Below are 12,632 nucleotides of genomic sequence, written 5' to 3'. Positions count from 1 at the left end.
GAGTTTTGACGAGATTTCCCAGAGGCTTTAGCTGCTGAGGTTTCTATGACGATCAAACGATACATGAGTAATATGATAACCAATGTGTTTTTCGACGTGAAGAAAAAGTTTGTATAGCTCACAACCTTGTAACGAAAAATGAGAAGCAGTCGCACCACCAAGAATGGTAAATCTTGTAACATGATGGAAATCACAATCCCATAAATCTCTGGATTACAACATGTACTAACATTGTCTTGTATCTCAAGTGGTATAGGTCTGGGTACACCAGATTGGTCCTGTCTTGCTCTAGTTGCTGTTAAAACCAATGAAAATTGAAGAAGACTTGTTGTCCAGATACCAAGAATAATGTAACATAAAAATCGATTGTACTTCACCTAAAATAGAGATAAGATTGTTTGAAATATTTGGAAAAGCATGGAATGAAATATGTCGAGTCGGTGGGTTTGACGTTCATCGTTATTTAAAGTATCACAGACAAACATTATAGTTTTATAAATGATAACAACATTTTTTAAACAAAACAAAACCTATTTTCAATACCTTCCAAATACAATACTCGCGAAGTTTTGTCATTTGATAAGCTTATCCGAGTTGTAATTCGGGATTACATGCCTCTGACTCGTTATCGATCACCATTATATTCATAATTGATATAATACAGTTACCTTCTCCTCGCTAAATGCTTCATAGAATTCAACGATATCAGCTGCAGTACCAACATATACCAGTAACAGCTGCGACAGCTGATCATGAGTTAAAGAACCTTTTGGTAACATCCATCGACCAATGATTAACATCAATAATAAAAACTGCTCTATTACTCTTAACCATAAATCTGACGTCAATTCCAATGGTATATTTATCACCCACTACAACAAAATAATGAAAAATTGTAATTTCGCAAAGCGACCTTGAATATTCTACCTTGTTTTCTTAGATTCATGGGCAGTAAGTCAGCAGGCCTGTATCGTTTCAATATATATCACAACAAAACAATAGCTTTTATTATTATTTCTAGTTTCAAAATCTATTTCTTTCAATCTGGAAATAGTGAAAATAATTTAAAACCCTACAATTATTTTTTTATCAGTCACTTATATCAAGTTCACAAAATGAAGTCAGATTCTGGGCAAACGATAGAAGAAGGACAGATTATAATGTTGGAGAATAAAAAAGTGTTGAAGCAATCATGTAGCTCCCCATGTTATTTTGACAAATATTTTCTCTGTCCAAAATAGAAGACTTAAGGTAACCTTCACGGATGTGATTTAATATAGGCTACTCAGTGTCATATTCTGTTTTCATTCTGTGCCCAACCCGTGAGTCATATAAACTTTAGTATGAACGGTTGATAATGCATTAATATCAAATGTCATTTTCACAGTCACTCCTTGTAAACATGTAAAAATAGAAAAAATGTGATTACCCGAATTCTTTTGATTTTATATCCTACTGTTATATATATCCTGTTCAGTAATATTACAAAATATCTCATTAAAATCCCCACGTAAATCCCGTTCAGTATATTATTGTGTCTGAACATTGAAGTTTATTGTCCATAAAGACAAATTTGGTATCACCGAAATATACCCTGTATATAATAATTATAAGGTACTTCGCTTAGTATATTCACTTTACTGACTTAAATATATAGATAAGAGTAGGCCCCTATTGGAAAAATCTCCTCAGAATACTTTTGTTTTTCCTGAATTATTTAGTAATGTAGCATATCCTATTCAGAAGTCATTGATTATTTTTGCAATCTATCAAAAGTGCGATGATCGACTAATCTCATTGCATGACTAAGAATATATTGTCCCTTTAAATAAACAACACCCTGTTCATATAGTAATTGAAATCTATATGGCAAAATACCACTAAATGAGTGAATGTTCACTACTTGTTCACTTGAAATTTTGATATCCTGTACCTTTCAATGTCAACAAACACTTGAGAGGATTAGACGTTTACATTAAAATATAAACCCTAAACCATGGAAAGGTAGGGCAAAATATAATTTCGGCTCTGAAAATCTCGGTTACTTTTTTTGTCCCAAAATGGCGTTTAAAGGTTTTATTTATTGAAATGGCCATGACAAATTAACAGGTTTGTTTGTAAACAAAATCTATCACTAATGTAAAATATAATCTTAATACAAGTTTGAACCTGGATTTTGTATACGAATCATGATCAAAGAGCTTGCAACTAATATGATTGGTTTCCAGTTTTTTCTGGAGAGGTTGATTAAAACGGTTCATGACTAATGTACTTGCGTGAATATTTGATATTTGAATAAATATAACTAAGTTAGTAATTCAAATCAAACATTTAGAAATTCTAACTAGCTTTGTCTCCAGGTTATATTAGAGTTTTCAGAATCGAGAAAACTATTACTGCAAAGGCTGATCAATATGTGATCTAATGCGTGAAATGTTATTTGGCATTATTCCCTTTCAAGTTGGTAAATTTTAAGACCAGATCCAGAATTTATTTGATTGTACATCAAAGATAAACAATTAACGCTCGCATGCAATCAAATTCCTGTTTAGTTGACCTTGAGTATCACTACTCATGTCAGAAATCCTGATGCGTCCACATAATCATAATTCAATCGACCCAGACTAGGAACGTAGGTAAACGGCTGCAAAATGCGTCTCCTATTTTCGTGTATAATGTTTAATATATAAATAAGTATGGATACCCAGTGGTATACTTATCATGTCTTAGTATTTATCTTCAATAATATTTCATTATAACTTATGACAATTCATCCAAAGATCAATGATTTAAAGACATATTGACTGACAAAATAAGATAAGTAATAAGTAAGAGTAATTTATTGATAAAATTCATTGAAACAACATAAGAATATTGCTTACACCATGTTCCATAGAATTTTTCTGCTGACGTGGAATCCGCTAGTTTGTCACGTGTCAAAATTCTGCAGGTTGACGTTGTAGAGATAACCCGTGTTCATCAAATCACGCAAATGCAGAGGTCACGCAGGGTAGCACATATTATGTACATTATTTATCATTTCGGAGATACACGAAATTAGTTTTGCACGAAATTAGGTTACTTGACTGTACTGAAAGATAACAGTTGACAGGCGTATGAATACGTCATGTTTTCCATACATTATTACCTACCCCTTCTATTTGGACTCTCAAATCTTCCGCCGTCTGATTAGAATTGTTAACAGTTACATTCACATTATTTCTGAGATTAATTCTTGTTTCCATTTCATGCAATTCCAGAAACCATATAGCTGGAACCACACTCCCCAAATACAGAAACACACTTGGGCAAAACCTGAAAATACGATAATTGCATTCTCTCACTGAAGATACAGAAAACTAACAACAGTTTTAAATTCCATATTATGACCCTTTCAACATAAGTCAAAAACTTACAGAAAGCGTGTTGTGTGTAATATGACGGATGAATTTTTGTGAAGGCCTAATGTATACAGGCAAACGTTCTCAGAATCGTTCAAATTCTGGCCCACCTCGCAGATGTGGTCTCGGAACGGACTCGATAAATTGGTGTAATGTAAACGGTAACCGAGAACGCATTACTGTGCATGCCTTATAAGCCACATTTTTCCGCGGAATTTCGTCATTACACAGTGCAATTGTTGATTATATCAGGGTGACTATACAAAGATTAACTTTAACTTCTTCAAGATGATATCCAAAGACAACCCATGCCGGGAACTATTTTCATTTACATTACAGCTGGAGAACTGTTTAAATGGGAACATTTTAACGCGGCCTGGTATGGACCGAGAAACTGAACGCTTTATAGCGGCCTGGTGTAAAAAGGGCTATAGAATGAAGCCAATTTCAGCGGAAACACAGACACAGAGCGTGACGTCTAAGACAGCCAAGCAGTATCAAATACAAACGATCTCAAAAATTACAGTGTGGCTTTTTTGAACATTAATCTAATTCAACCAAATTATGCAATAACAATTTGGTAGTAAATTGTGTGGAATCTGAAACAGATTTAATTCTGTCTAGTGAATTTATTCCATGCAATTTCACTTGCTCTCGCTCTTGCCAGACACTTCAATCATAATATTGTTTTTTTTATGTCTATCTGATCTATACAGTCGTAAAATTTAATTCTTCCGCTTTTATTTTGGTCAATTAGATCAAACGAAATCTCCATTAAGTTCTCTCGTGCGTTAGCATACAGGCGATGTAATATTTCTTAAATTTATAATGTGTCTTTCTGGTATTCATTACACTTGATGTTTATTTTCCAAGACATATTTTGGGATTTGTCTGTTTTATTTAAACGGATTTGTTCACGATTCCAAAACACTTAATGTTATTCTATGACTGTTTAACTATTTATTTGAATTTTTGATAACTATTAGTGTTACGAGAACATATATAAATATTGTTTAAAGATACGTCTTAATTAATCTATTGTAGGTTGTATTTAACTGCACCTGCGCACGTAATTAGATCATTACTAGAATGTAATAGATGGACCTAAAATAATATTTAAATCATAACAATATGAATGATATTCAGTGTTGTTGAAGTATTGATATTATATTCATTGTTATTTAATCTGTTTGCAGCGTACTTCATGAAGAGTTTAGATAAAGTCCATCTGAAAATAATGCACTTACCATATCTCACAATACAGATACATGTACTTTTGCTAAATCATAATATCTCAAAGACAAGTTTCCATATAATTTAAATATTACTAAATACTCAGTAACCTAAAATCTATATGGATGATCAAATAAACTCAGATGTATCATTGAAGAAAATACTTGTCTTGTATGTATTCTTATGGTGCAGAGAGGTCGTGAACTGAGGCTTGCACCATTAGACACCATTGATTTTCCTTTCGAATTTAAAATAGTTAAACTGTATTCAGTATCAGATGTACAACTAGAGCTATACTGGAACAACTCCCTGTAAAGTTAATCTCCAATAAAGAGTTCCACAATAAAATAAATTGATTTTAGACTAGTATTTTTCTAATCACAATACTACTGGATCTCTTTTATTTGCAGAAAGAATAATATTTACTTTACAAATTAATATATCATTTTATTTATTACTTCTCCAGGAAATCTAAACACATTAATATGTTATGTTGTACTTAATTCAATTGCCGTCCATGACGAGTTATATAGCCTGTATTTCCCATGGATAGGCCTATATACTGATTAAATTAATGATTGTTTGATAGCATTAAAGGGAATTTTACATGTCTCATGGATAATCTCAATTAATGAAATGGGATTGGTTTTATTGTCAGACTTAACTGCATTGTAATACTGTTATTTGCGCCAAACTGACACAAAACATATGCCTTTTGCGGACGTTATGATATAGTATAAAAATATCGTCTGATTAGGCTATAATTTAAAGAACTCAGTATATGAAGCTTTTTTTCAAATAAATTAATAACAGTGAGGTATCAGTACATAACAACAGATTTAGGCAGTTCTATAAACTTGATTTCGCTAAGGTTGATATCCAATTCTTAATCATTACGACCAGAACACATATCAAAATACTTAAGTTTTAATCTACTTGCCATATTAATTACTTTTTGATTAATTACTAATATCAATTAATTTTATTACAGGATCCGCAAATATAATTGACTCGTGATTTATTTACAGATTTCTTCTCATAATCGCTGAAACAAAAAATTTCATTAAATCATTTGCTTTTTTTAGAACAATTCATACTCTATTTCGGGCATTTCAAATATTATCATGAAATAGCATTTCGTCATCAAAGAAACATCGCTTGGGACATGCCTTTCAGCGATGCTGGGTGGGGAAAGTTAGAATGATTAAGAAAGATGCTATCATTTCTCTTTCTAGATGTTATATATTCAACAAGTTTCAAGATATAATTCAATTATCAGTGAAGACGATCTGATCAAAATAAAGTAGTCTAGAACATGTTTCCTATCAAACTGTTAGTAATATTGAACAATTTCATAATGCTAAAATCACAAAATACATATTTACCATTTACAACTATCATAAGATACATTTTTGATCACCTCGGATAGGATTTTGGTGCTTGTGCTGTTGAATTCAGCAACTAGACTGATCAGACGCAATAAACGGCCAGGCAACGATCCTGAAACCCTCAGTCATCAAACCCTTCATACGGTTCTGAAGAGATTCGAATCTTTTTTACTGCTTGGTTGAATAAATTATGCAAAAAGTTTGAGGAATTTTAACAATATTTCATCATCAACACAATGGGATTTTGGGTTTGTAATTTTGATAGCAGTTATAGATTCAATCGCAATACGACTGTTTCCACTAATGCTACAAATATTTACAATACAACAATTGAGGAAAACACAAAATAACAATAAAGAGGAAAACACTCAACCTCTGCGTGTTTCTGTAAGACTTTCAATTATTGACCTCCAAAATGAACTCTCAAGGTTGCACTAAAGGAAATGATATGTACAAATATGATTTTAACACAATTTCAATCGTTTAATAAAAGGTCAGATTACTATTTTCTCGGGTTAATTTCTAACCCTGGCCTTAGAGTAGTATTCATTTTCAGATAAACGAGCTAGTCAACCTGTAACTATCAAGTTGGTAAGAATATGAAAGAAATGGTGTTTTTCTATTTTCATGTCAATGAGAGCTCACTGCTGTCTAGAACTGATAATTCTAATCAAGTCTGATTTCTTTAATTTTAGTAAACATAAATACGCACAAAATGGAATATGAAATGATCTTAAACAACAGTGCTTTCTTTCGATCTGACTTTTTTTCTATTTAAATATATTTTCAGTTACTTTGAGCAAATATGTGTTGGTGGTTACAGTTAGGCAAAGGTTTCTGTATTACATTAGAACTGGTTTCATGCAGCAAGACTTCACTTCCATCCTTTAATATCATAACAGAATTTAACAAAAAATAATTAAAATCGAGTTTTGACTTTGTTTGATTCGTTTCTGTGATAATTACACTTTAAACTTGAAACGAACAGGTAAATACAAAAAAGATAACAGGATATATCAAGAAGGATACAGATGCCATTAAAATTTAAATTCAGACCATATCCAACTCAGTAGTTGATAAAAAAAATGATTGGTTATGTAAGTGAAATTGATTCATTATCTCACAACCTCTCAAACTTCCATTAAAAATCCGATGATTAATAAATATTTCGCGTGGTTCAGTCAATAAATGGCATTCTGAATCAGTCTGTACAATCCCAAATTATTTCTGTACAAGTTATTACTATATTGCTTATATCACCATTTCGACCATTCACGGCAAAGTCTTAACATTGTTACCTATGTCATGTGATGAAATCTTATTCATAAAGATAGATGACCTACATTATGTTTTTAAAATATCTTTCAAAAATCAAATAAATTGCTATTGCAAAACGTGTCCAAACACTCGCCAACCCGTACAATGGCAACGATAGATTGGACCATTTTAAATGAAAAACCCAACACCTATTCATGTGGACTACAGGATTCTATCGAAATTCCAAAATCCCAAAAGGCAAAGCTTGGGTCAACTGGAAATTCAAGCACGAATCGCTTATATTGAAATTCTGGCCGATTACTGGCAACTGTGATCAACTGAATGATAAAAGATTCCAATCCAACAGATAGACTATAAGATAAAGCACCTATTGTCGTCGCAGTCAAGCGATTTGTCAAATTCTCCCTTTGGTCTTTAAAAGTCCAGTTTCACGCAAGTTGGAAGATCTACATAGCCTCCTCTTTATATGAAATTTAAGCTTATTATCGTCCAGTATCAAATAAAATACTAGTTTTACGCAGGAACAACGCACCTCGAGGACACAAAAACTACATACGAGTCGGGGGATACTCAATATCATGTTTCATTAGATTGTTGGATTAGAACAATGTCCGAAAGAACGAACGTGAAGGAATAAAGAAAAACTTTCAGCGCATTCTCAAGTAATTAATAGTCAAGATCATAGGTCGAGTATAAAAAATACATTTATTATAAGAGGTGTGACTAGTAATTGGTTTATTTGCATAAATTTGCATATATAATACTAGATTAGGTCAAATATACCAGACACTTAATATAATTAACTATAAATTTGATTAAGTCTAATTAAAGGAAATAACTATTGAGAACATAAGGTTAATAACATTAAAATAAAACCGATAACTCTTTCAGTTGATATGTGAGAAAGGTTCTCCGTTCGTCGGTACCCTAATACTACGTATGGGCGTATAAAAATCAAAAGAATCCATAAAGTATTGTTGCTTGAAGAGTGAGCAAAAGTGGCACTTTATGGCTAATAAAGTGAAAACGCTAAGTCGAACACGATATTTTGGTGAAAATAATGACATTGACCCATAAAAAAAGAAATCAAAAGAATCTGTAAAGAATTGTATAGCCTGTAGAGTGAGAACGAGCCAAATGTGGACGGAATGACGGACCGCCAAGGTGATTACAATATACGCCCAAAAAACATTTGTGGGCGTACAAAAATCTAAAAAAATGTTCAATATGAGTTATTGCCCGTGATTTTGATGAAATTGGTGTGAGTGTCACCATAGGATAAACTCTATTAAAAATCAGAAAAAAAGAAAATATTTTATGTGAGTTATTGCCCTTGTTCTTGGAAACGCGTTCAATATCTAGCTCATGAACACTCTAGAAGGTTTAATTATTGACAGATTATGACGAAACTTGGTGTGAGTATTTGTTGTCACCTAAGGACGAACCCTATAGAAAATCAGAAAAATCAAAAATAATTGGTATGAGTTATTCTTGATGAATTTAGACGCAACTTATTGGAACTATTTATTTATCTATTGGAAATAAACAAAATGTACAAATATTTAAGTTATTGTTCTGTAAACACTATAGAAGGCAAAATTCGCTACAGATTTTAAAGAAACTTAGTGATGAGCCCTATTAAAAAGCACAAATATATTTCTTATTGGTTTTTGCCATCGTTCTTAATTGCGTTAAATTTTTTGCTTGTAAACACTTCAGAAAACAAAAATGTTTAGACAAGGATAGTGGTTCCCAACCTTTTTCAGCCTTCACACCCCTGGAGTAATCATTTGAAAAATAATGCCTATAGGGTTATTAAGGTGCAGTTATAAAATAAGTTCAGGTCCTGCCTAAAGTTAAAAAAATAATTATCATATATTCAAGTTTAATGAATTTCCTCGAAGAGAGAGAAAGTCTTTCACTAATTCAAATATGTCTAATTTGACAACTTTATGTCTACATCACAAATTATTGAGCTCTGATACACATCTTTTAGGATTATGCCAACTGTCTACTTAAACTGTCTAATAATAATATGAGATTGACAGCTAGTGCACATACCGCTTTGAACATTTAAAAAATATTTGACTGGTTTTAATACAGGAATTATTAATTTTGGGAAACATCCAAGGAAAATAACCCATCTCAGTTCCACCCAAAACATTTATTAGTTCAGTAGGTACAGTTTACATTTTGATTTCTGTTATGAAAAAGCTACCTGATATTTGTTATCACAGCTTGATTGTTTAAAAGCCTTAAACTACATTAAACTATTCTCTTACTTTCATTACATTGGCTTTAGTCAATGTACGTTAGACTAGAACTAATGCAAAACTATTAGTATTTATGATTATTTTAAATTATAAGTCTGACTTCCCACTTGCTTATGATAAAATCTACAGTGAAAAGTTACAACAATGTTATGGTGTCCGGAATCAATAGGACTACAGAAGAAAATAGCATATAGGTCCAAGGGCGATGAGATGTATCACATACACAGATCACCAATCAACCATTTTTGTCGTATCTGTGTCTGTAAAAAGGGTATCTAGATATTTCTGCGTTGGCGACTACCTACATCGTATACGTCTGACACTGAAAGGTTACTATTAAGGTCGATAGTTTTCAACAGAGCAAGTTCAAGATAGATGGCTATCTGGATCGTTCAAATTTCGCTATAAAACGATCGAAATTTGAGGATTCAAGGTAGCTGAGGCGAAAAATGGGCGTTTAATACATGTACTTTTTATAGGATATTCACAGAGCTTCCTGTATGTGCAACCTGAGACAACCAATGTGATTAAGTACAAATGCCATCATCTCTGAACCTTGTAAGTACCTATACACTACGCCCTAAACAACCAATTTGTCATCTAGATAATGACATTTGATTCTGATGATATAACGTTGTTGGGGTGAGAGGTGGCATAAGTCTGTTCGTAATACACGGAATCTGTTGAAGATATATCATACCAAAATGTTTATGCGTAGTTTATCATAATAAACAAATAAATTATACCAATATCCACTGTCTATTTCCAACACTTACAACCATTTTCGGCTCTGACAGGAGTCAGCCACGTATATTTAACATAAAAATACAAATCTGATTCTGCTTGAAACTATTAAAATATTTGAAAGATAAAATATGTCTTGCAGACCAGGCTGTTAAGTAACGTAACATTAAATACGGAATTTATCTGACATTTATGGATCTGTTTGAAGATGACTAGCAACTGCGTTGTGCACTTAACATAATCCCTTAATTGATTGCCAAAAAACCTAAAATTTTCAAGAGGTTTGACTTGATATTGACTAAGAATTGATCGCTGAGAAACTTCAATATTTAAATTTTCAACAGAAAAAAAACCCCAAAAGATGCCAGACTTAAAAAACAAATTAACTGAAATTTTTTTTTTTTATTATGTTTGGCAATTCCTTTCAGAATGTAACAGCCATATATACAATCTAATTTCCGTAATAGAGAGGTTTTAGATAAGAAATTGGTTAAAAGTTTATGGTTACTATGAGCCATCAGTCCACGCATTGCGCACATAAATATCAATGCAATAGACAATAAACGTATACCTTCAAACATGTACGCACGGTCACGTGTATCAACGGACATCTTCACTATCAATTTTTATATTTCACCTCTAGTCAACTGTGTAAATGTAGATGTGTATTGCCGTCGCCCCCGCATGCCAACAATTGGTTTGTAAACAGAAAGGTCGTAAAATTTTGAAACGTTTCATAAAATTTTGTCTATAGAATTATATTGACCTTTTTGAAAACTTAACAATATATTCTTTGAATCTCAAAAGAATTGAACGGCCCATTTATGACAAACTGGATGTATCTTGCTTTCGTAAACCTATTGACATAACGGAGAACTTCATTATTTATTCAATATTCATTGTATTGCACCCTTTTTGGAATCTGCTCCAGGTATTACAAGGAGGTCATGTTGTAGATATGAAGTTCTTTCCAGAACTATTCAACAATAATGAATAAAATACAACAGGCGTTTTGCATAAATCATATAAAAATAACATGATCATTCCTATTTCATAAAGAAGTTATTTTAGAGTATTAAACCAAGAAAGTTTGAAAATTTTTATCAATGTAAGATTTTGTCTCTTATAAATCGTTATGATTCAATTAGTCTATGATTTAGTGGTGAGGGGTTTCTTGTTTCTTGTATATCAGACCATAGCAAATTAATTGGCATAAGAACATAATTGTATGAAATAGGTAAGAAACAAACTTTTAAATTAGTTGTTAAATACTTTTATCTGTTCAAGTTAATAGTCTTCAGATCATTGCCTAGTTCAGATCTCACATGACAACACTGAAAACAGGTTGGTTTAATAATGATCTAGGTCAGAAAAGAAGAGGGAAAGCAAAATGTTTCAACCAACCACTCTTAAAACCCAATATTTAACTTTATTTCAAGTTTCTATAATGCAATGTTTCGTCAGTTGCTATTCAGTTTCTTTGGTTGCCAACAATTACAATCAAATTACAATCAACATACTATTTCTTTTCGATAATCAGATATTCAAAACTAAAAGCAATGAAAAAAAAAATAAAATAAAAACATATTACAAACCATTTCCATTCTTTTCCTTTTTTAACACATAAAGTTACCATTGTTTCTACAAGCAGAAGGCCTAAAGCAGCAGTAAGGTACCAACACCATGTTTCTCCAATTACCATAAACATTCGCCATATTGCAATCAGACCATGAGCAGCAAATAACATTCGTACTAATAATGCACGAAATATCGTGAACAGCCGCATGTTAATCCAATATATTTTTCACCTAAATATGATTAAAACCGAGCTAACTTTTACAGAAATATATGAAGGCACCACAATAACAACTGGTGTAGTTGTGCTATAGAATTGAATAGATATAAGCTCTACCAACCCAGTGCTAGGTAGCGTGGTAACCATTTGAATTGATTAATCTAGTAAACCCAGCAAGAAAATGATATCATGATGATATAATTGTAAAGAAAGTAGGAATGGTGTTAATAAAGAGGTTATGAAAGGCTAGAAACAATTACACGGTAACTTTTTACTTTCAATCACCCTAATCACTAATACCAGTTTAAATAAGGTCGGGGTTTATGTTAGAATAGACACTAGACATTCCTAACCCTGGGCACATATACAATGTTGAAACCAGTGTAGTATTATTGTATGTCTTTTGGACAGGGAACGCAACGGATTGAGCAATGATAGAAGGGAAGTAAAGCGTCGATTGAAAACTATGGATAATAAAACGGAACGCAACGAATCACGACAATGAGAATGAAAGCGACGT

General features: G+C 32.2%; 1 protein-coding gene across 1 annotated transcript; it reads right to left on the bottom strand.

The window, feature by feature from the left end:
* Positions 1–5: 5 nt before the first annotated feature.
* Positions 6–12,103, bottom strand: LOTGIDRAFT_125533 (hypothetical protein; the record flags this gene model as incomplete). Its single annotated transcript, XM_009062240.1, has 4 exons — positions 6–371; positions 663–872; positions 3,141–3,315; positions 11,913–12,103. Coding segments are annotated over 4 exons (942 nt in total), but the record flags the coding sequence as incomplete, so codon positions are not given.
* Positions 12,104–12,632: the final 529 nt, after the last annotated feature.

The sequence above is a fragment of the Lottia gigantea genome, assembly GCF_000327385.1.
Source record: "Lottia gigantea unplaced genomic scaffold LOTGIsca_50, whole genome shotgun sequence".
NCBI lineage: Eukaryota > Metazoa > Mollusca > Gastropoda > Lottiidae > Lottia > Lottia gigantea.
Note: the sequence above shows the minus strand (reverse complement) of the source record. Positions and strands in the feature narration are given on the sequence as shown.